The sequence below is a fragment of the Piliocolobus tephrosceles genome, chromosome 5 (genome assembly GCF_002776525.5).
Source record: "Piliocolobus tephrosceles isolate RC106 chromosome 5, ASM277652v3, whole genome shotgun sequence".
Lineage (NCBI taxonomy): Eukaryota > Metazoa > Chordata > Mammalia > Primates > Cercopithecidae > Piliocolobus > Piliocolobus tephrosceles.
In genome coordinates this window covers 3,820,913-3,845,279 of record NC_045438.1, presented here as the reverse complement: position 1 = coordinate 3,845,279, position 24,367 = coordinate 3,820,913, and the positions used below count along the sequence as shown (strand labels likewise).

At 39.9% G+C, this 24,367-nt stretch overlaps 1 protein-coding gene across 3 annotated transcripts in view; it reads right to left on the bottom strand.

Annotated features, from left to right (window-relative positions):
- Positions 1 to 24,367, bottom strand: part of CEP85L (centrosomal protein 85 like) — a 240,476-nt gene that overhangs the window by 171,330 nt on the left and 44,779 nt on the right. Inside the window, exons 3-4 of one of the 3 annotated variants that reach the window (XM_023219005.2) lie at positions 17,941 to 18,158; positions 15,042 to 15,152 (exon numbers count right to left, since the gene is read on the bottom strand). Coding sequence is in view for 2 of the 3 variants with exons in the window: in XM_023219003.3 (XP_023074771.1) it covers positions 13,568 to 13,640 (73 nt within the window). In the remaining variant the exon portion in view is untranslated. Of the gene's footprint in view, positions 1 to 13,567; positions 14,259 to 15,041; positions 15,153 to 17,940; positions 18,159 to 24,367 lie in introns of those variants that run through there. The other 2 variants (XM_023219003.3, XM_031935531.1) reach the window with 2 other exon arrangements.

Below are 24,367 nucleotides of genomic sequence, written 5' to 3'. Positions count from 1 at the left end.
ATGTTATTTTTCAGCTATCAATCTAGCAAAAATGTTAAAAGAACAAAACAGCAGTATGCCTAGATACTCCCATACACTGATAATGGTAATGTTAATTTGTTCATTACAAAAACACAACCTTTTGATAGGCTATTAGGCAATATACATCATGTGTGGCACATGTCTATAATGCCAGCTACTCAGGAAGCTGCAGCAAGATTGCTTAAGCCCAGGAGTTCAAGACCAGCCTGGGCAACACAGTGAGACCCTGTTTCAAAAAAAAAAAAAAAAAGAAAAGAATTAACTATATAAATTGATCTCCTCCCACCTGAACTAATTTTCCTTAACCTTTAAGTATAACTATGCTTTTAGGTAATATCTGTTAAAAAAAAAAAAAAAAAAAAGATCTTTAAAAAGAAGATCTGGTATTGTATGCACCTCAAACACTGAAGATGATTAACAAATGTCATGAAAATAACATTCTAATCTTTTCATTTAGACTGAAAAAATTCACAGTGTGAGAAGAATGACATGACTTGTCTTTAGACAAGTCAATCCAAAAACACAATACAGGAAGAAGTACATGTGAAATATGCTGACCAAGTGGTTTAATAAGGAAAATTTTCTCACAGAATAGTTACAAGACTGTGTTACTGAAATGGGAATATTGATATCTAGTATGCACTATACACATAAAACTTAAAATAAGGCTGAATAATCTCTGGCAATAATGTCTTACCTAAAGACAAAAACACTGCTGTAAGAACAGCAAAGATCTCAAGATACTCTACATTGGAACTCCTCTTTGGAAAACAATATGTTACGTTTTTCAATACTAATGTTTTTAATACTAATTTTAATTCTTTTAAATAGAAAACTGAGCTGCCTGGGGATAACATTAAAAATTCTGAATATTTCTCAGACAGGAAGATTAGCAGTAAATAAAAAAGCAACCTGTTCTATTTCTGAAGCTCTTTTATTGGAAGCAAAAATGCATACAGTATCAAGTCGTCCACAGTATTGGAATATATATGTAACTGCACTGAGAACAAGAACTAATCTCACTGAATATTTTAATGACAGCTCTAAATCGAAGAAAATAAAAATACTACTGACAAAGCAGATTTATAGTTTTAAATAAGCTGAATACAGAATACAAATCGAGAATACAAATTGCAATGTTTTTCAGAATGCAGATGATCTGTCACCCATTAGGTCTTAAAATCAACTTGGAAACCAATCCTTTCAAATAAAATAGTAGATAAAGCGTGTTTACCCTCATATTACATAAGTAGCACGTGGTTCACATTTTAACATCTCTGAAATATTAACAAGTACTTTGGCACGAAGAACCTATTCTGCTGCTGGAATAACTCCACTCAAGCCAGCCTCTACTCTACTATCAGAATTATCTTCTAGAATCAAGCATGTTTATGTTATTCTTCTACTTACATAGATCTATGAGCCCCTTACGGCATATGAAATAAAATTCAAACTCCTTAAGTTAGGCAAAGTTCTTCACCAATTGTCAGCTTTACTTTGCAACTTCTACCTACAAAAACTATCCAGCCACACTTACCTAATCACTTCCTCCGAACAGATGAGACTCCTTCATGACTCCAAGCTGTTTCACTTCTGTATCTTAAGAGTCCTAGTTCAGAATTAACTTGTTCTGTCTTCCCTGATTCCTCTAGGTGGCATTAAATAACTACTACTTTGTTCACCCCTAATATATTATTCAAAATTCCAACAACATTTATTAAATTATATTAACCCATATGTATATGACTTTCTTCTCTCTCACCAAACTATGAAAAATAAAAAGCAACTTTTTTTAGTGTCCAGTACCTAGCATAGAGCTGCACACTTATACAGGGTCTCAATAAATGTAGTCATTATAACCACTGGACACCTAACAAATGTTCACAGAATAAAATTAGAATTTTGGAAGCCTTACAACTACAAAAATATCTTTCTGTTTAGAAGAAGGATTAAAACAGGGGTTTTGTTTGGTGGTGGTTGTCTGCTTATTTTAAAATCCAGGATATTTTAAACTATCCCTTGAGCCAGTATGCATTTAAGTATCTATTTAGAGATGAGTAAATATCTATCAATGCAGCTTTTTTTCAAAGTAATTTTAAATAATTTAGAGAGCTGACGGCCAACATTCCTAACATGGGAAAACAGTCTCCAATAGGTAAAAAGACACAAAAGTCACACAAAAAAATCAGAACATTAAACTGTAAAGAAAAAATGTTCATATTAACAGTAGCCAAAAAGAAAAAAACCAACAAATCTTATACTACACTGTGCAGAATATCTAGCTAAGATGGCAGAAACATCACATAGTGTTATTTTCTCCATCCCAATCCTCCACTCCATTTCAGTACCATTTATCTCTAGGGTAAGTGACTCCAATAGTCTTAATTTGTTTCTTTTATCATAGAATTACCAGTATATCTCAGTGGAAAAGATGTGCACTATGAAACCAGGCTACCTGGGTTCAGGTTCATTCTACCTCTTATTAGCAGTAAGTCCTCATAAATCACTTAACCTCTCTGTGCCTCAATTTCTTCATATGTAAGAAGAAAAAAATTATAGAATAGTACCTATATTATAGGGTTGTTGTGATCAATGAACATGTAAAGTTTTTTGTTGTTGTTTTTTTTTGTTTGTTTCTTTTTTTTTTTATTATACTTTAAGTTCTAGGGTACATGTGCATAATGTGCAGGTTTGTTACATATGTATACATGTGCCATGTTGGTGTGCTGCACCCATCAACTCGTCAGCACCCATCAATTCATCATTTATATCAGGTATAACTCCCCAATGCAATCCCTCCCCCTCCCCCCATGTTGTTGTTTTTGAGACAGAGCCTCTCTCGGTTGCCCAGGCTGGAGTGCAGTGGCGTGATCTCGGTTCACTGCAACCTTCATCCCCCAGGTTCAAGAGATTCACCTGCCTCAACCTCCCAAGTTGTGGGGATTACAGGCACACACTACCGTGCATGGCTACTTTTGTGGGGTTTTTTTTAGTAGAGATGGGTTTTCACCATGTTGGCCAGGCTGGTCTCGAACTCCTGACCTCAGGTGATCCGCCCTCTCAGCCTCCCAAAGTGCTGGGATTACAGATATGAGCCACTGCGCCTGGCCTGTAAAGATATTTTTGAAAGTGCCAGGCATATGATTAGGATCTCAATAAATGTTATTATTTTTATTATTGTCCATGCATAGAAATTTTCCAGAAGGATAACTTAAAAACTATTAAAAATGGAGTGGAGGACTGGCATGAAAGGAAGATGAAAAAGCTTATATTCACTTGAAGCTTTTCTGTACTGAGTCAACATTTTACTGAGCATGTGTAACTTTAATAATGAGAAAAAAAAACCATCTGACAAATACCACATAACAATAATTCTTCTGCTCCTCATGAGGTACAGTACCCCACTCTCTTCCAAGTTTTTAACCTTGCTCTTTTCCCTCCCTATTCAATCAAGGACATCCACACTGTCACCAGCTTCTCTGTTGATATTAATATCCTACTAGCATGTTTACAACTACTTATCTCCTTCAAAACACAAACCCAATGCCCATCTCTCTGATAACCACCACTTTTTTAACGTTATTCCAAGAGATTAAGCATAAGCTTTCTATCCCTACGATCTCCAAAGTGAATACATGCATGCCAGGGAGTACAGGAGCCAAGCCACGGGCAAGCTGCTGGAAGAAAACAACTTCTGTTTATATCGAAAAGTATCTTTAGGAAAAATTAACATATTAAATTTTGCTACAATATTTAACATACAGGTTAACACTAGTGCCCTTACTCGGATTATCAGAGCGTTATGTTACATATATGTAACATAAATGGAGGTGTTCTACACAGAGGGCCTGACAGTGACACTCTCCTTCGTTCATTTGATTTTTTCCTGTGGTAATGCATTGCAGTTCATGGCTGGTTAAGCAGATTTGCATATCGATAACATTATGTAGTTTTACTTTAGCAACCTCACAAAATGGATTTGTGGCTCTAAAATATTAATGCAAAGAAACTTGAAGTTGAAAAACCTGAAGATAATACTAAAAATATAACTATAAACAAGCAAGAAAATAGTCAAGTTGATGCTTCCCATGCACACTCTTCAACATTCCTTTTGCAAGAGAAAAAAAAAAAAATTACAAAATCAGATCTGACAGTCATATGTCACCAAGAATTTCTGTTTGAAAAAATAACCATTGATCCCCATAAGGGTAAAGATGATGCTTTCAAATGAAACACTCAATATGGAGAGGGCATATTGGAAATCAACGTGACTCATGCATCTGCATACGCGAGTTGGAAAAAATAATTTTTAAAATATGTCAATTGTATGTACCACTAGAAAAAAGGATGCCAATTAACTGACACCCTGAATTACATGATGCATTCAGATATCAGAAATGCCAAAACATTTTTAAAGTACATTTTAAGATTGATAAAGTATAATAAATACTGTATACTTAAAACAGGAGCACTTGGGTGAAATTTTTACTGTTAGACATGTCTAAAAAATAAGGAGTCCATTGATTCTCTATAGTCTCAAAACATTTGCCATACACCTACCCTACCCTTTTTATGAAAGGTTTGTAACAATGTGTCAAAAAAAAGTAAACAACAGGTAGTAAAATGGGGAGGGGAACTGAGAAACTACGCTGCTCCAATCCCAAAAGAGATCCAAAGATCTGCTCAGACATGAAAAGTTAGGTTCTACCCAGACATAAAATTCGAGGCCAGAAGAAAGTAAGAATCAAGAATAAAATAAGATCAGATTCCAAGACTGGGAATTAAACTTAAGCAGTCACTGAAGATGCTTTCACTCAGCTAAAATAAGGTTAGCAGCATCAAGTAAGTATACTTTCTCACATAAACACACTAGTCAAAAAGTACCTACATCAAAATCTAGCTCAATCTAAGCTAATTGGCTTTTCTTAGGCTGGGCACGGTGGCTCACACCTATAATACCAGCACTTTGGGAGGCTGAGGGGGGTGGATCAGGCCAGGAGTTCGAGACCAGCCTGGCCAATATGGTGAAACCCTATTTCTACTAAAAATATATATATATAACAAATTAGTCCAGAGTAGTGGTGCACACCTGTAATCCCAGCTACTTGGGAGGCAGAGGTTGCAGTGAGCCAAGATCACACCACTGCACTCCAGCCTGGGTGACAGACTATCTCAAAAACAAAAAAAAAGTCATGTTCAAAAAAGCATTTTGGCAACTATTAGGAATAACAGCCACGTATTTAATTTAGTTTTTTGTAAGTCCTTGTTCCTGTTTAAAAACTGGGAAAATAAGGTACAGTTAACAACTAATGAAGCTCTTCATAAAACCACTACAAATATATACAACTTGGTGTTTCAGACAGGCTTATCATTGTCCTAGAACGTAAGAACCATAAACAATACATTTAAATGGCTAAAGAAACATAAAAAGTTTTAAAATATTTCAAAATAATTGAGAAAATTTATAAATATACGGAAGTTTTCTGTTCCCAAAATTAAAGCACTTAACTTCTAGTCTAACTTTTCAGTACATTATTCCTAAAATGAGACAGAATGCTCAGTATTAATGAGAATGCTTTAGAAAACCTTCAGAAATGTCATGGCAAGGCCATATATATGTAATTTCTTATGGTCAGGAGGTAATCTCTGCCTCTACAAAAGCAATGTAACCAACTGGTAGAAAATGTTAAACTACATGAAACATAGTCCAAATCTTTCATCCCAAAATCTTCCAGAGAAATATATACCTAAAAACTGTAGTTCACTTCAGAACTCTAAACTTTTAACACGAACGGAGGCAGGATGGTGCACTTCCGGGTTCTTCTTCACCACCAACTCTTCCCGTGTGTGTGAGAATGCGGCTGACGCCCGGGAAGGTGCAGATTAATCAGGCATGCACCAGGTGATGTCAATTCGAGGAGACCAAGATTTACCTGGTGGCACCTGCGGAGCGCCCCCCCTCCCCCGACATGCCCGTGCCCCGCCTATTGCCCTTCCACTCCTAGAAAAGTCACTCCCAGCAGCTGCGCCGGGGGCGGGCTTTCTCAGCCCCCACTCTTGTGGGGACTGTATTAGAAACTCCCCCCCCACCCCAGCTCCGGTCCCTGAAGCTACATGACCAAAGAATAAATTTGCAGTTTTGCTTTTAGCCTTGCCTACTCGCTGGTTCTTTTGTGCCCACTCTGGTGGTCTTAGAAAAACAAATCAAAAACTATTTTCGAAAGGAGTATCAATAAAGCAAATAAGTCACACTAACAGTGTAGAAAGGCATACAACAGTTTCTGATCTTACGTTAACTCTCTCTTTGAAGGAACTTAAAATCCTATCAACCACTTTAATTAATTTAGCACTACCTAATGAAGTCTTTAAACAATTTATGGCAGGAGAAAAAAAGCACAAGTAGGGATAGAGTTACTTTTCTGAGGTAGATTCTCAGATCAGACAAAGGTTAATATAAGCATGAAATAAAACTAGATACAGTACTAAAGTCTGGTTCCCTGATTGAGAGAATCTTCTATTCTGATGGGTGAGAACACTGTTAACAGCGGTTCAGATGCCCTGAGCGGACAGAGTACTCTGGTCCAGACTTGGCCACTGTCAATGTAAGGCATCCCATGAAACCCTTCAGCCCTAGGCGACCTATACGCACATCCCCTAGTTTTTTAAAACTGCAACGTCAGGCAAACCTAGACAACTGGTCACCCTAGCTTAATAAGTGGTAAAGAGAAAGTAATTCAAACATTTATTAAGCACTTATGTATCAATCCTTATGCAATAAAGTCAGCTCCACTGGATCAGATAATCTCTAATTTCAAATTTTTAAGTATCTCACTGAAACTGGCCAAATGCATTGATGCATTTTCTTCAGACTCATCTTACATGGCTGCCTGGAAGCATGAGACTGGTGATCACTACTGCCTTCAGACTCCTGTCTACTAGAACACTTCATTCTTCTGCTTTTACTCCTACCTCCCTGGCTGCTCCTTCTCAGTGTCTTTGGATGGCTCATCTTCCTCTGCCTGAAGAGAAAATGTAGCGTCCCAGGGCTTAGTCCTCTACTGTCTTCTCTATTCTCTCGGTGTGACCCATGACCTTTAAACACCGTTTATACCCAAGTAATCCTCAAATTCCTATCTCTCACCCAGCAACCTCCCTACTGAGCTCCAGCATTTATACCCAACTTCATACTCAACATCTCACCTGAATTTCTCAAAAGGACCTCAAATTTCACATGGCCAAAAAAGAACTCTTGATTCCATTTATCTTCCTTATACTCTCTCCCCACTGTCCTCTGCCCACTAACCTTCCCCATCTCAGGAAATGGCATCACTATCAATTATAATCAAAGAAGCCAAAATTAAGATGTCATCTTTGACTCCTCTTTCCCTTACTTGACAACTCCAAACCATCAGTAAATCCTTAAGATTTCTCATGTATATCCCAAATCCATTTTCTTCTCTCCAAATCCAATCTAACCATTCTAACTTAAGCCATCATCTCTCACCTAGTAACTGCAATGGCCTATTAGCTGTCTTCCCTACTGCTGTTCTTGCCCCACTCCTCTACAATTTCTTCTTCCACAGAATAGCCAAGACTGACTGTAAACACCCAGGACAAGGACTATCTGTTCCATGTCCCCAATACATGGGAACAGTATCTGCCTCATAGTAGGCACTCAATGTGCTCAGGAGTGAAAGAATAAAGTCACTCCCCGGCATCTTCTGACATGCGGAATAGAATCCAGACTCCCTACAACCCCCAACATTACTATCAGGCCTTCCTCACCTCACAGTCCTGCTCACTAAGCTCCAGACTCACTGGAGTTCTTCAAACTTCTCAAACTCATTTCTGCCTTGGAGATTTTTTTGTTCCCTCCACCTGAACACTTCTCCCTTCATGTCTGGTTTCTTCTCTCCTCATTCAGGTAACCATGTTACCTCCTCAGAGGCCTCCCTGACCAGCCACTCAAGGAGCTCTGCCCATCCCCTGCCACCTCACCAATCTTCTTTTCCTCTTAGTACTTAACACTAGCTGAATAATCTCATTATCTGTTCACTTACTGATCCTCCCCTCTAAAATGCAAGCCACTGCCAGGTAGCATGGTGGCTCATGCCTGTCATCCCAATAGTTGGGAAGGCCCATGCAGGAGATCTCTGGAGCCTAAAAGTTCAAGCCCAGCCTGGGTAACAGTGAGACCTCATCTCTACAAAAAATACAAAAATGAGCCAGCAGTCATGGCACACGCCTGTATTCCCAGCTGAGCCTGAGAGGCTGAGGTGAGAGGACTGCTTGATCCTGGCAGGTCAAGGCTGCACAGACCTATGATTGCACCACGGCACTCCAGTGACTGAGAGAGCGAGACACTGTCTCAAAAACGAAACAAAAAACAAACAAAAAACCTAAAAAATGTTTTTAAAATAAAATACAAGCCTCTTTAGAGCAACAACCTTATCTTTCTTGTTGAATGATATATCCCCAGAGGCTAATACAATGTCTAGCACACTATATTTATTTAAAGAATAACTCACAAACATTTCTAATGCCAAGGTAATAAGCACTATGCTAGGTAACCATTTTTTTTTATTAAAGAAAACAGAAAGCAAAATATTGGTATGAAAAGTAATTTGGGGCCAGGCGCGGTGGCTCACGCCTGTAATCCCAGCACTTCGGGAGGCCGAGGCTGGCAGACAACAAGGTCAGGAGTTCGAGACCAGGCTGGCCAATATTGTGAAACCCTGTCTCTACTAAAAATACAAAAATCAGCCGGGCATGGTGGTGCACGCCTGTAGTCCCACCTACTCGGGAGGCTGAAGCAGAAGAATCACTTGAATCCAGGAGGCAGAGGTTGCAGTAAGCCGAGATCGCACCACTGCACTCCAGCCTGGGCAACAGAACAAGATTCTGTCTCAAAAAAAAAAAAAGGTAAAGTAATTTGATGTTATTTTTATGTTGATCATGCCCATCCTTAAATGACCCTACACAATAAATTGCTCTTCTTAGAATATTATTTTGCCAGTGTAAAATATGAAAATCCTTACAGTAGTAATAATAATGAATAACATGTTATTGCTTAAAAATCGGCTGGGTGTGGTGGCTTACAGCTATAATCCCAGCACTTTGGGAGGCCGAGGCAGGCGGATCACTTGAGGTCAGGAGTTCAAGACCAACCTGGTCAACATGGTGAAATCCCGTCTCTACAAAAATAGAAAACATTAGCCAAGTATGGTGGTTTACGCCTCTAATCCCAGATACTCGGGAGGCCGAGGCAGGAGAATCGCTTGAACCCAGGAGATGGAGGCTGCTGTAAGCCAAGATCGTACCACTGCACTCCAGTGCAGTCAACCCCTGGGTGACAGAGACTCTGTCTCAAAAAAAAAAAAAAATTATATGGCTTAAAAAGTGTCTGATGATCACACTCTTCATTTTCTTAATGCAAAATGCATGTAAACTAATTAGGCTACAACTCAGGAAAATACTATCCAGAAGACTTTATGTCTTCACCATCTTTTCAAAGTATATAAACACACATTCCAGTCAGAAAAATCATGACTCTCTCACCCCTTTCTGTTCACACACATAAATATTACAACATGACAATAAAAGTTATCAACTCACCATTTATTACTTGGTCTCAGATTAATTTACCAGCTTCATTCAAGCCAGTAAGTGATCAAATTCCAATTATTAATCAAGTTCATTTCACAAAAGTCATCACTAAAGTTAAGATTCACCTCTTACCACCCCCCCCCCCCCCAAATCTATTATGAAAGAACATGCCCAGCTGGGTTTAGGCCAGAGTTATGTTTCATTGTTACTACAGTACTCTTAGAAGTCCATCTAATTCAGAACCACAGCAGAAAACAATATTACCTGTTGTAACCATACCAGTTATTACCACTATCATTATGACATCACTAAACACCTTATGGCAATGCATCAACTAAGAGGTAAATATAAAGCTCAAAGCAATGAACAAATTACTTTTTTTTCAGCTCAAGTGTTTCCTGTAACATTTTATTTTCACACACTATAAAAGTATAATATTCTACCTCAAAATGTTTTAGGAGTTGAATATATAAGATTTCGTTTTTGTTTTTTGAGACAGAGACTCACTCTGTTACCCAGGGTGGAGTGCAGTGACATGATCTCAGCTCACTGCAACCTCGGCCTCCCGGGTTCAAGCGATTCTCCTGCCTTCAACCCCAAGGAGCTAGGATTACAGGCGCACGCCACCACGCCCAGTTAATTTTTGTATTTTTAGTAGAGACTGGGTTTCACCATGTTGGCCAGGCTGGTTTGGAACTCCTGACCTCAAATGATCCGCCCACCTCGGCCTCCCAAAGTCCTGGGATTATAGGCATGAGCCACCGCGCCTGGCTTGTGTTAGTATTTTTAAAATATTATTTATGAAAAGGAACATACTTAGCACAATTAGGTGTTAGGAAGTACTCAAAGTATCACTCTATCATGCTAGATTTCAAAAGCGTACAGGAAATATGGTTATCCTTCATCCAATTTGAAACCAGTATACATTCTGAACAATAGGGTAATCTCAAATGCAATCAACCACGTGGATAAAAAACATACTCATTGTTCTATTTTAAACTACCTTTCTAACCACACTTGCCAATACAAAAAAGAGAGGCTTTTATTTGACCTTTGTAAGGAAACTTATGAAAACACTCATTTTAGCTGGGCGGGGTGACTCACGCCTGTAATCCCAGCACTTTGGAAGACTGAGGCCAGTGGATCACTTGAGGCCAAGAGTTCCAGACCAGCATGGCCAACATGGTAAGACCCTGTCTCCACTAAAAATACAAAAATTAGCTGGGCGTGGTGGCACATGCCTGTAATCCCAACTATTTGGGAGGCTGAGGCACGAGAATTGCTTGGAACTGGGAGGCAGAAGTTGCAGTGATCCGAGATCGCACCACTGCACTCCAGGCTGGGCAACAGAGGGAAACTGTCTCAAAATATAAACAAATAAATACTCATTTTATTTTTGGTTTACAACAGTTACTCCATAAAGCTGAAAAATGGGAAAAGCCAAATCAAACTGAATCCTAAAGTGAAGGCTAAAATTCAGTATTTTTCAAACTACACTTATTATTCCTATTTTGTACTGCCATTTCTTTAAAAACATAATTTCTTCTGATTTTTAGAAAGTGGTTCTATAGTACCTTTGGCTTTTCCTTTAGTCTAGTTATATATTTGTATAAACAAACCAGTTTCAGGACACCTTGAATTAATCCACATATTAAGATAAACTCACTTTAATACCAGAAATTATTTACTTATCCCTGCCTTCACACTTTGTTTTCAGACAGGTCCAATTTTAGGACTGGAATAACTGCTCAAATTATTCAAAAGATATACTGAACAATATTTCAAAAATAAAAATTTCCTTCCAATTCTCAGGAAAAAAGATCCCTACATGAATCAACTCAGAGGTCATTATCTTGACCTTCACCATCTGCTCATTTGCACAAGAAGCAACACAAGTTTTTCATCGAAGGTAGAACTTTTTAAAACTTAAAATTATCAAAGATAATTTTAAATATGTTCGCTCAAAAAGGGAAAAAACACAATAAACACATTACTATTTCAGCATATAGCTGAAAAAAAAACTTTTCAGAGCCAAGTCCTGATTTGCCAATGGTTTATTACTGACAAATTGAGATAAAATACATGCTTTGGTACAGCTATACTGTCCAAATTTTTTCAACTTGGGTAGTATTTACAAAGTATCTTCTTCCACTATTATTCTATGCCATAGCAAATGTCTCTCTAGAGACTGCAACATAACAAAGTCCTTCGTTACTCAACTTTAAATACTTAAATGTTCTCTTCATAGAAAACAATGAAAAATAGACACCAAGCCTCAGTGATATACCTCCAAACAAGCTGCTATTATCACGAATAAATGTTAATAGGTTAAAGACATTACAGATGGCTTTTGACATTTTCAGAGAAACTGAAACCACTCCCTCCAGCCCCTAGGGATAATGAAGTAGCTTCTCAATCACTAAAGTTACTTAGATGACAGGATTTGTGAATAATCTGTAAACTGGGGAGACCTCTGAACTACTGTCTCCTTAGGACAAATAGCATACAATTTAGAAAAAAAACATCCCTACTTAATATTGCTTTTTACTAAATTCATGCCTCCATTAAATTTCTAAAAGTGTTTCAGGACCAAACTGAAGTGAATGATTCAAATCTAACTCCGGCTTTTTCAAATGTATATATGTCTTTTTAAAAAACCACATCACAAATATCTAAACTATCACAGAATTGCATTATTCGAAATTTCAATAGCCTGATATTAGTGACTCGGTTAGTGCCTGATTTTTTTAAAAACAGTAGAAAATATTACCATCAAAAGACCCCTTTTCGAATGCTGCTTCTGCTTTTTATGCTTTGTAAATAACCGCTTTGGAAATGTATGCAAAAATATCTCTAAGTTACACAAGTCGAGCTTAAACACTGTGTGGAGCAAGGTTACTTAACAGGAGTCCCAGAACCAGCTAAAACTGTAGGGAAAATTTTGCGTATGTATATACGGCATTGTTTTTTCTGCATAGAAGGTCCACATAACTCAGTTTCTCAAAAGGCCTCAAAACTCAATTAAGATTAAAAGTGCCTGGAAGGACCATCATCGTTAGAGAACATACCACAGGCAACCCAAGACTTATTTTTTTATCCCAAGTTAGGGGAAGATTTATCCTAATTTTGTGGCTCCTACATAACTTCTGAGCGACGCAAGCACGAAATGGCTGTCTGATACAAACAGCCCCCTTCAGACACGGAATGCAGCAAACCCCTAATTTTCCTTGAAGGGACCACGGAAAGCCAAATGGATTCGCAACCTGGTTGCTCAATGGTCCATTGGCTACTGCAGGACGCGCCCTCCCCTTACGCCGGAGGGGCTGCGGGGCGGCGACCAGGTTCCTCCGAGCGGCTGAAGTTCCCCTGGGGGTGGCTGACAGCGGTCGCATCTCTGGCAGCATTCTCCCCCCCCACCCCAAAACGCGCCCTAAAAGTAGCGGCTGCGGGCGTGGGCACAGCCAACCCCGGCCCGCGCCTCCCAGAAGCCTGGAGGGCACGGAACTGCGGCCCCTCCGAGACGCGCCCGGGCCGCCGCCGCAGCACGGTCGCAGCGACCTTCCCGCCCGGGTCCCCGCGAGCGACGGACAAGCCTCGTTATCACGCCGGTCACACACCCCACGAGTGAAAGGAAAAAGCCGGGCAGACAATAAAGCCCAACCCGCGGGGGCCCAAGCGAGCTGGAAGTTGGGGGCGCTGGGGCTGCAGCCCAAGGAGCAGCGGCGGGGACGACGGGATGCGGAGCTGACGCGCCTGGGACGCGGCAAGCCAGATGTCAGCCCGGGTGCTGGCAGCGGGCAGGACACTGGGCGCGCGGCGACGTCGGGGAGGCGGCCGGGGCAAGGCAGGCCTGAGGCGGGAGGGGAGCGGCGGCGAGGTCCCGAGGCGCCGCGGTCGGCCGTGACCCCCACCCCAGCCGGGGCGCTGTCTCGTTCCTTACCGGCAGGGAAGCTGCGGGCTCCGCCGGGGCTATCCCGGCCGCTGGCCTCCGGAGCCAGAAAGCGCCCCCACATCGCGGGCGAGCGGGCCGGGTGGGCCGGGGACGCCCGACTCCTCACGTCCGTCCTCCTGCTTCTTCGGTGGCGGAAACTTGCGCGGAGCCTGGGCCTCGGCGGCACGGGCAGGAGGAAAGGCGGGATGGCTGGTTAACGGCTGTTCAGCTACGGGCGGGGAGCGCCGGGGCCAGATTCGCCGCAGTGGTAGCGGCTGCCATGGCCAAGCCGGCTGGGCTGAGGCCCGCGCCGGGGAAGCGGCGACTCAGCGGTGACGGCTGTTAGATCCCCGGCTGAGCCCAGGCTCAAAGGCTCCAGGCGAAGTTGCAGCTGCGGGTTCTCTCCGCCCCCACCGCCGGCTGAGCCAGAGCCGGGGCTGGGGCCGCGAGGGGGCGGGGCCTCAGGCAATGACTTCAGGCGTGCGCGGCGCGGCGCAGGGCGGGGACTGCGGCGGGCGGGCGGGCGGGCGGGTGGGCTCCCCCGACTCCGCTTCTCCTCCTTGGCGGCGACTGGGCTGTCCCGCCCTCCTGCCGCATCCCTCCGTCTCCATCCTCCCGCCCTGCGAGTTGAGCAGAGGGCAGCGACTTGGCCTATTTTGCGATGATCTCCCCTCCCTTGGGTAATCCCTCACGCCCTCCCTCCTGGCACCTCTGTGAAGACACGTGGAAGACCTGCCCCCGGCGTCACCACTGCTGGAGATGAAGGGGCCAAGCCAGGGCGCGGCTGAGGGGGCTTCCAGCCTCCCTTGGAATTAGGATTGGGATTTAAATCCTCATCTGTATTCCTTCGTTTATAGATCACTCTAGGGGCAGAAAAGGGGTGGTTTTCCTTTACTAATGGGGGCGTGGGGGCAACACAGGCACCAGAATATAACACAGGGATGTGCACCGGAAAAGGCCCGGGGGGTAGGGGTCGTCATTGTAATCGCACAACGTTTCAGATTAGCAACCAGAAAGTAAAAATGGCACCAAAGTCTGTAAAGGGAGTCCTTTCCTCCTTGCCTCCTACTCGTTCACGTTCTTCCTCTTCCTGGCCGGTTTCCACCCTTCACCTGAACCCTTAGTGCAGGAGGAGACGGGCTAAGGAAGAGCGAAAAGGGACAGCATCGTTTTAATTTTAAATCTTACTTCTCACTGGCAATATGGTGATGCTTCCAACGTTTAGTTACAAACTAGTTCGTGTAATAAATTCTGGGCCAGCACTGTGGTGGGAGGCGGGCTCTGCAGTAGGCCCATCACTCAGAGGTAAGCCAGAACGCAGGTCACTTAACTAGAGAGGCTTTGAGTTCCGCTTTTCCTGTTCTGGAATCTTGCTAACAAAGGCCTCATATTTGCATTTTTCCTTAAAGACATTTTAATTGGGAAATACTACTTAAAATTCTTGGAAGTTAAATCACATTTGGGTGTGTATTCTATAACTTACCACGTCCGTGTTGTAATTTATCTGATTGGAGTTTTACATTTAGTCTCCCTGTGGTAGACTTCCAATTATATTTCTCCAAATCATGTAATGTTGGCCAAGGGTCAGCTGTTTCTGATGATAAAAAGATATAGAAACATGAAAGACGAGTGTGATTGGTTCCTTTTTCTGATTTAAATGTGCATTAGCTTTTTTATCTAACACTTGACGGGGATAGATTTTTTTAAGTCCCAAAAAGAAAATTAGCAGAAGCTATAGCACTATGTAAAGTATACATTTTTTTTTTCATGCTTTGTAGTTACCACAGTCTCAAGAGCAGAATTTTTGAAATTCATTTGTGATGCAGTTCTAAGAAGTGTATAAAATATTACAGAAATATCTTGGCTTTTGCGAGTTTAAAATACAATTATTATTTCAAAACTGCCAATTTCCTAACTCTAAACAGTGTTTAAAGAAAATCGTTTACTCAGGTTTTTTACATCTTTTTATCAATATAAAGGGCATGCTACTACACACACAAAGCACATTCGAAGGTGAAAGAATCTAAAATATTTCATTGTCTATTACAGAGTAAAAGCAAACAGTAAAAACATGTTGCTCTTTTGGCACTTGGCATCAAAGATAAAAATTTTGTGTCCCTAGTAATTAAACTTGGGAGGATAGAGGGCTAATGCAATTAAAAGTAATTGAAATACTAAGTGGGAATACTATGTAGATAAAGTAACTATCCATTTCTTTTAATCATATGAATTCTGAGTATATACTGAATGAATGCTTCCCCCCACATCCATGATACATGGATGATATGTACACGGGATGATACAGCCATGGTTTTCAGAATGATTAAAATTTATCATAACACAAGTTGGAGAACCTAAGGACTACCTAACCATTACTAAACCCCATGTGGTAAACTGCCATATTTTTATTTTGTTGTGACAGTGTGTTAGGACTACAAGGAGAATTTTACTAACAAAGACAGTTGTCGTTGAACCTCAATAAACCTCAGTCTTGGTAGTTGTTCTACTGAGCAGAGATAAGTAATGAAAATAGTGACTGTGGCCGGGCACGGTGGCTCAAGCCTGTAATCTCAGCACTTTGGGAGGCCGAGACGGGCAGATCACGAGGTCAGGAGATCGAGACCATCCTGGTCAACATGGTGAAACCCCGTCTCTAGTAAAAAATACAAAAAATTAGCCGGGCGAGGTGGTGGGCGCCTGTAGTCTCAACTAGTCGGGAGGCTGAGGCAGGAGAATGGCGTAAACCCGGCAGACAGAGCTTGCAGTGAGCTGAGATCACAGCCGGACTGACAGAGCGAGACTCCGTCTCAAAAATAAATAAATAAATAAATTAATTAATTAATTAATTATAAAGAAAATAGTGACTCTGTGTGTGTGTGTGTATAAGTATCATTGCTCAGATGAAATTAGGATATGTAATGTTTTGGGAGGGGACTTTTAAAGAAAATCACAAAAGAAGAAAATAGTACTAAAAATGCCATATTAAATACTAAACTATATTAAACTATTTGTTTAAAATGTTTCATTTCAGAAAAAGACATTATTGAAAAGTGAAAAATAAATGTTGCATTTATAATTCTTAAATTTATTTATAAATCTTTGAACTGATTCTCTTACTATGATTATCTTACTGTCTTATGTGAGCTATCTTACATGTGTTTTTCTGATTCAAATTTGTCAGATTGTGCAAACATCAACTACAGAACTGAAGAGGGATATTACAATGGATAAAAGTGATATTTTAAAATTAGAAGAGCTAGGCGCAGTCACTCATGCCTGTAATCCAGTGCTTTGGGAGACCAAGGCGGGAGAATCCCTTAAGCCCAGGAGTTGGAGGCTGTAGTGAGCTATGATTGTGCCACCGCACTCAAGCCTGGGTGACAGAGCAAAACCCTGTCTCTAAAAAATAAATAAAATTAGAAGGAAACCCCATGCATAATATGAGGTAAGCTCAAGAGAACTTTATATTTACGAAAATACAAAATATATAAAATAGCAAAAGAACCAAACAATGTGTAGGAAAAGTCAACCAACCAATAGCAATTGAAGTAGTTCCTAAAGAACTATTGCTACTACATAGAAAAAGATTTATGAATGAATTCTAAAAGATTCCAAGAACTAGACAATTCTTATATATCAAGTGTGTATCAAAGACCATGCTATACAACCTCTTCCAGATCATAAAGGTGACAAGTTATCCAATTTTTTATGGATTTTTGTAATCCCAAAAATCATGTATAATTAAAAAAAAAAAACAAAAAACTCTTTCTTTTGAAGATGGATTTGAATATCTTAATTGGATCCCTGGCAGGTAGAATTCAAATAGGTGAATGGAAAACAAATAGGTTACTTAACCTGTCTGTGCCTCAATTCCCTTACCTGCAAACTGGGGATTATAATAACTACCTCACAGGATCGCTGTGGGGTTTAAACATGTTAATCTTTGTAAAATAGTTAGAACAGTGTGTGTGTACATCCTATATTGGTAATAGAGACAAACATACAATTTAGAAATGTAACTGTGTTATAGCTCACCAAGAAAAAATAACATTCATTGGTATAGGCCAGGTCAGTTGTATATGGTAATTTATATACATGTGCCAGAATAAAATAGTGACCGGTATCTTTTCCTGACCCTTTGGGGTTACTAATTAGTCCAGGAATTATGGTGAAATAGTACACTCTTGACAAATATTTACCAAATTTTTGGGAGCCAGGTTCATAGAAGCCTTCATTCTAGGCTGTGATTTCCTGCCCAGTGCTACCAAAATAAAGGAAGGAAAATTAGGGAGAGGTAGCTAGGTGGTATGGCGAGGCCAAGAGGACAAGGGCACCTCATCTCAAGTCCCTGATTCCTGGGAGGTACAAAAAATGAATCTCACCTGTACCTTTGACTCCAGAGTTGGGTTGCAATAACCAATAAGAAAGAAGGTATGATATGGACCACTGAAGCAGTCCTTGGGATAGGAAGTGGGTGTGGGAGGGATAGAATTCCGCCAACAGATAAAGTCTTCCAAAGGACTATCAATGCTTTCAGAAACTGCTTAGGACTGACATCTTTGTCAATGGAACTGATGGTAACCACCTGGTCATCCTGAGCCTAGGAAAAGAAACAAGATCATTTATAGTGAAATGGGACAGCAACCTGGACAGTGCGTAAGGATACAAAGTCTTCCTTACCTGCCTGCCTGCTTTTTCAGACACTGGACAGTAAGTAGAAGGAAGTGTGGATTCAAGAAAGCAGATCATGCCTTCACACACAAACCCACACACAGCCTCCTATCTGACCTGCCCTGGTGGAGAAGAGGACTGTTGAAAGCTGAAAATATTCAAAATGTTAGGGAATTGGATTGAGATGTACTCAGTGGAAAAGAGGATTTTCAACAGTGTACAGTTGGCAGTGTTACTGGGGGAGAAAAAAATTTGAGTATATACTTCCAGTGATTTGAGACTTCTCACTAAACCAGTTACCTATTTTACATTGAGTAGTTAGTAATACCTCTATTTTACAGATGGGGAAAAAAGACCAAAGAGAAGTTAGGGAAGGTCACATCGGAAGTAAAGAGCTAGAATTCAAATCTGATACATGTAACTCCAAAGCCCATGCCTTTTCCACCATGCTCTTCAACATGCTGGGAAATAAAAACTGGAAGTTTTTTTTCAGATGCCATATGAGAAGGAAATACCTAACTATAGGATTTCTGTGTAGTACTTAGGGTTCAGCTAAGACTGGAAACCATGTGACATTAATCTGTGTATGGTTTTCTTTTAGCTATAACCAGCAGTTTGAGTGTAGGAAGAAAGAAGGCAGATAGATAAACAGGATTTTGCAGTGTGGGCACTCAAGTGGGAAAAAGGGGCAAAGAATGTAAGGATATTGGTGGAAGAATAGATGAAGTGATGGGAAACTGGGTGTAGCCTATCTGGAAAAAGCAGTTAAGACAAAGCTGAAATATGGAGAGAAGGTCATGGGAATAAAGGAGTGGAACTTTTGCAATTGAAAAGCAAATATAATGAGAGTAAGGGAGTAAAAGTTGGAAAGATACGATGTTAGGGTGGGAGAGGAGTTTGCTGAAGTTTAAGATTGGAGAGATGAGACAGTGGAGGAATTGATGTGTGAGGTGACCTTGGAGTGTGTCTCTCTGATCTCCCTTCAAGAAAGACCTTGATATTCAGCCACGAGGAATGTAGTTAGCTGACAGCCTCCAACGTTTAGCGCCTGCAGGACCTGCCTCAGCCTTTTTATTTAATTTTATTTTTTATTGATACATAATAGAGGTACATATTTTAGGCATATATGTGATAATTTAATACATTCATATAATTTGTAAAGATCAAATCAGTGTTATTGGGATGTCCATCATCTTAAAAATTTTCTTTATGCTAGAAACATTCAAATTATTTTCTTCTAGCTATTTTAAAATATAACAATAGATTATTGTAAACCACAGTCGCCCTACTCCGTGCTTTTCCCAGATATCCCCAGCCAGTGACAAATCTCAGCTGAGATAATGGGGCCTGATTATTCTTTCCAATGCAGAGCCCTTCTAATCATCAGTCCTTGTTCTCTAGCTTGCTATTGGGTTGACTGGGAACTTGTCAGATGTGCATTGTAGTCTGAGCCTTTCGTTTCCAGTCCTGCTTCCTGTGCCTTTCATCTTTCACAGGTGTTACCTTCCAATAAGCCTCTTACACCCCTAAAGTTCCCTAAAGTTCCACTTTAGCATCGCTTTCCAGAAAAGCCAACTGACACATTCTGTGAGGAAGATGAAGATTGGTGGTTTTGTTTTAAATAGGAAAACAGGAGGTCTACAGAGCATGATGAAAATGTTTCCCAGAGAGCACTGTATACTAAGGATGAGTTACCAGGAAGGCAGCATATAGCAGCATAGACTAAGACTATACAAGAGTATCGATGTCTTATGTTTTGAACAGCAGAGAAAGGCAGAATTGAGAGAACTGGGCCAGGCACAGTGGCTCATGCCTGTCATCTCAGCACTTTGGGAGGCTGAGGCGGGCAGAACACTTGAAGTCAGGAGTTCCAGATTAGCATGGCCAACATGGTAAAATCCCCTCTCTACTAAAAAAAATACAAAAATTAGCTGGGCATTGTGGCACATGCCTGTAGTCTCTGCTACTCTGGAAGCTGAGGCATGAGAATTGCTTGAACCCAGGAAGGCAGAGGTTGCAGCCGAGATCGCACCACTGCACTCCAGCCTGAGCGACAGTGCAAGACCCTGTCTCCAAAACAGAAAGAAAGACAGACATGACAGGTTCAAGTGGACTCAGAATACCACTTGGGCACATGGAGCTCTGGAGGAGAAGGTCCTCAATGCTTCTGACTGGACTGGGCCGGGGAGCTACCGCCCCCCAATTAGAAAAGTTTGCCACTATTCAGAGTACTTCCAGGAGCAAATTACAAACTTGTGAAATTTACATGAAGTTAATTTATGTCAATAGGAGTTTAATTCATTAATTAAGAATAATTAATTAGTTACAACTTCACTACTCAAATATTTTTAAGTCATTAAGACAGTTTTCATAGTAGCTTCCTTACTTCTAGGTAGTAGAAGAGAATTCAATTCAATATACTCTGTTCCCGTTGGTAAGGTTTTTTTATTCCAAAGAATTTTCAGCGTATTGCTTACCCAGTGAAAGAATGTAGGGATCTCTGGAACTGTAAATAGAGTTAACAGCACTTAAACAATCCCTAGAGGAATCTGAGCTAATTTAAGGAGTGGACCTTTTTGCTAAGATTTCAGTGGAGCTCTGGAATTTTAACAAGTTATTATAATAAATTCAGAGAAACAGACGAGTCTAACTACAATTTTCAGGTTTATGGGAGAACCAATTTCTTTATGGTTTTTAAATAATACATATGAAAAGCAAAAAGATGATTTAGAAATATTATTATTCATCTGGCGATTATTTGTGGAGTACCAAAGTAGGGCAGAAAAATTAAAACCAGACACAAGTGTGAAGGATTGATTACTTCACTATAACACTTTAAGCTTTTTAATTTTCTATTGTGTAAACAGTATAAAATAGCTATACAGTAAGGCTTCTTTGTTCGCTTGTTTTTAACACAATGGAGTTACTTTGTACTGCGGTCCTTACAATCTCTCATGTACGGGTCACTCTTAATTATTTTATTTTGTTCAACAGTGTACTGATTGCAGAAGTCTCTTAGCCTGACATAAATTCAAGTTGTAAAATCTAGAACCTGTATTTTTAAAAATAAATAAACTTTTAAAAGACCACTTTAAAATGGAATTCAATAATTATGAAATTATTATTGTAAATATGTTAAATATAAAAGTGAAAAAACATTTAAATCAGTATATTTAATCAGTGTTATAAGTAAATTAATAAATATTTTAAGTTGACATTTAACTATTTTGCTTATATCTCAAAAGCTTAACATATCAGGTTGTCCCAAATACACTTTTGAAAATATGCGTTAGAAAAAAGGGAAAATCATATTATATTTGGACATATCTAGACTAAATTAAAATTGGTCTTTTTTTCCTCTACTTTGCGGCATAAACAAGGTATTTCTTAAACAGCCCTAATATTTTGTAGTGTTATTTTGGGGAATCTATTTTTAACATACTACCTAAAACTGAATTCAGAAAAAAATCTTACATACTTTTTTTTACAAGCAAGACTTAAAAGTTTTTAAAAACCTAGTAGAATAACCAATCTCTACTTTCGTTATAGTAATTAACACTAGTTTTTTAATATTCTATGCACCTTGAATCACCAGTTCCTAAAATGAAAACACAAAGAACCACCTGAATATCAAATACATGCATTATTACAAGTGCTTACAGAGAACCTGAGATGAATTGCTGATGAACAAAGCATCTAAAATTAACTTATACTCCTCATGCATATGCTGTGGATGATGACAAAAGAAATTCTGAAAAGATATATATATATATATATAAAAAAGATATACATGAATCTATATCTCTAATTGAGATATTATACAAATCTTTATAATAATTAGTCTTTATATTAATTAATTAGGTACTTTTTTCCATTACAGTAATCTCCCAATGAAGTTATGGAGCAAACTTTAGCCTTAGCAAAGTTGGGCAAGTTATTTATACTGTGAAAGATAGGTGAAGGATAACTGTTTTCAACTGAGACCAAAAGATATAGTAGTTAGCATTTATTTTCATAATCTTAAAAAGGCATAAAATGTCAGTGGGAGGCAGTAGTTATAGTGACACTAAGGGAGGTAGTAGATTGGGAGCATTTGATCGGCATTCCGGGAGAACAGAGAGAAAAGGCAATATCAAGAGAATTCGTCACCACAGTTGCCTGGATGCTGTTGCTTTCTTTGCTCACCCTTGAAGGTCAGTCTGGTTCTGGCCCAGGCCCAAGATCTAAGTTTCAGATCATGGCAGGCTTAGGAGAACAGTGCAGACTGGAACATCTAATCCCACCCCAGCTTGCCCTAAGCTGGCCCCTGAATTTGTTCAGCTCCTGGGCCTGCTGCCGTCCTCACTTGCCTGAAACTGTTTTCCAGAAAATTAGAGCAGAAATGAGCAATGCCACGTTAGCTTCAGTTTTGATTTTGGGTGTTACCACATAATTTTTTTAAAAAAAGAATTTTCATCTTCCCCACATACCAACTTTTAGAACAGATGGCTTAAAATGTCTTAGAGGAAATGAGTTGTAATCAGCAGATGAGAGGGTGTCTCCACGTTTTCGTGACACAGGTAGCTATCACACCTTAAGTACCTACCTGCTACATGTGAACTGGCACCAAGCATTGTAGTTTTTCTGTTGCATTTTCATCCAGAGGGTTATGAAGGGCTTCATTAAAATGATTTGGTACACATGTGGGCATTTGCCCGCAAGTATAACCTCTGTGAAGAGGTAAACTTTATAGGCTTCAAGGTGGCTTTCTGCTGAGGTGGCTGCCAGCCTCCCTGGAGAAGGTGTCAGCTGAAGATGTCAAGTAAGAGCCACAGTGAAGCTCATATGCCTTGATCTCTTTTCAGATCCTGGCAAAAGGCCAGCTGAGGAGTACTGCTGCAGTCAGGAGCTTGGGGAATTGGCAGATTGCCAGATAAGGGGCCGTATTGTCATTTATAACGCAATGGCTTTTATAGACTTCTAGTAACCCATACTCCTACTTATTTGAACCCTATGATTTCTGGGAGAAAAAGCCAGATAACTTTCCCATTGGAATAAAACCAAAACACTGTAATTAGGTTCACAGGATCTACATTGAACGTCTTTTCATACTTATTTCGTACTTATTTCAGTCAATATCCTTTGCATGATTGTGTGTCCATAACTCACATGCCTCAGGAGTCTTAAGATGCTCCTTGTTCCTCTAGACACCTTTGAGGATACCTTCATTCCACCATGCCTAGAGTCGTGTAATGTCTGTAATTGCCTCATTAACTCCCACCCTGAGTTATCTGAATCTGGTTTTCTCAAATATGATGAGGAGACTGTCACTTAATGTGAGAGGTGTCAGAATTGTCTTTTTTTTCTTTTTTTTTTTTTTTTGAGACACAGTCTCGCACTGTCACCCCGACTGGAGTACAATGGCGTGATCTCAGCTCACTGCAACCTTGGCTTCCTGGGTTCAAGCAATTCTCCTGCTTCAGCCTCCCCAGTAGCTGGGATTACAGGCGTCCGCCACCACGCCCAGGTAATTTTTTGTATTTTTAGTAGAGATAGGGTTTCACTATGTTGGCCAGGCTGGTCTCGAACTCCTGACCTCGTTATCTGCCCGCCTTGGCCTCCCAAAGTGCTGGGATTACAGGTGTGAGCCACTGCGCCCAGCCAAGGTGTCAGAATTTTCAAAGGAAAAATGTAATATTGATAAACTGAGTAAAATATGATTACCATATAATATCATCTTAAGATGTTCTTGTAGCTTAAAACTTGTATAAACAAAATTGGTATTTATACATGTGTCCTATTAATGCACACAAGAGTAGATTAGAACCTATATCCAGAGTATTTTTTCTTGTGCCTTGAAAAACCAACTTAAAAATAAGGTATTTCAAAATTTGGTTTCTAAATACATTTCAATAAGGTTTGTTATTATTCTTTTTCTTTTAAAATTACATTTTTACAAATAATAAAATTTTAATTGTACTCTAGTTAACTATTAATAAATATCCAGAATCCTTAAGGGTTTATTTTAATTAAAATGTTTAGGACTAATGCATTAGTAAATTGGAATTTGGATACAGGAATTGCCTAAGATCTTTACTTTGTTTTACAAAACAATCAAAAAAAAGTAATACCAACTCTATAACATCCTAAATCTCTAAT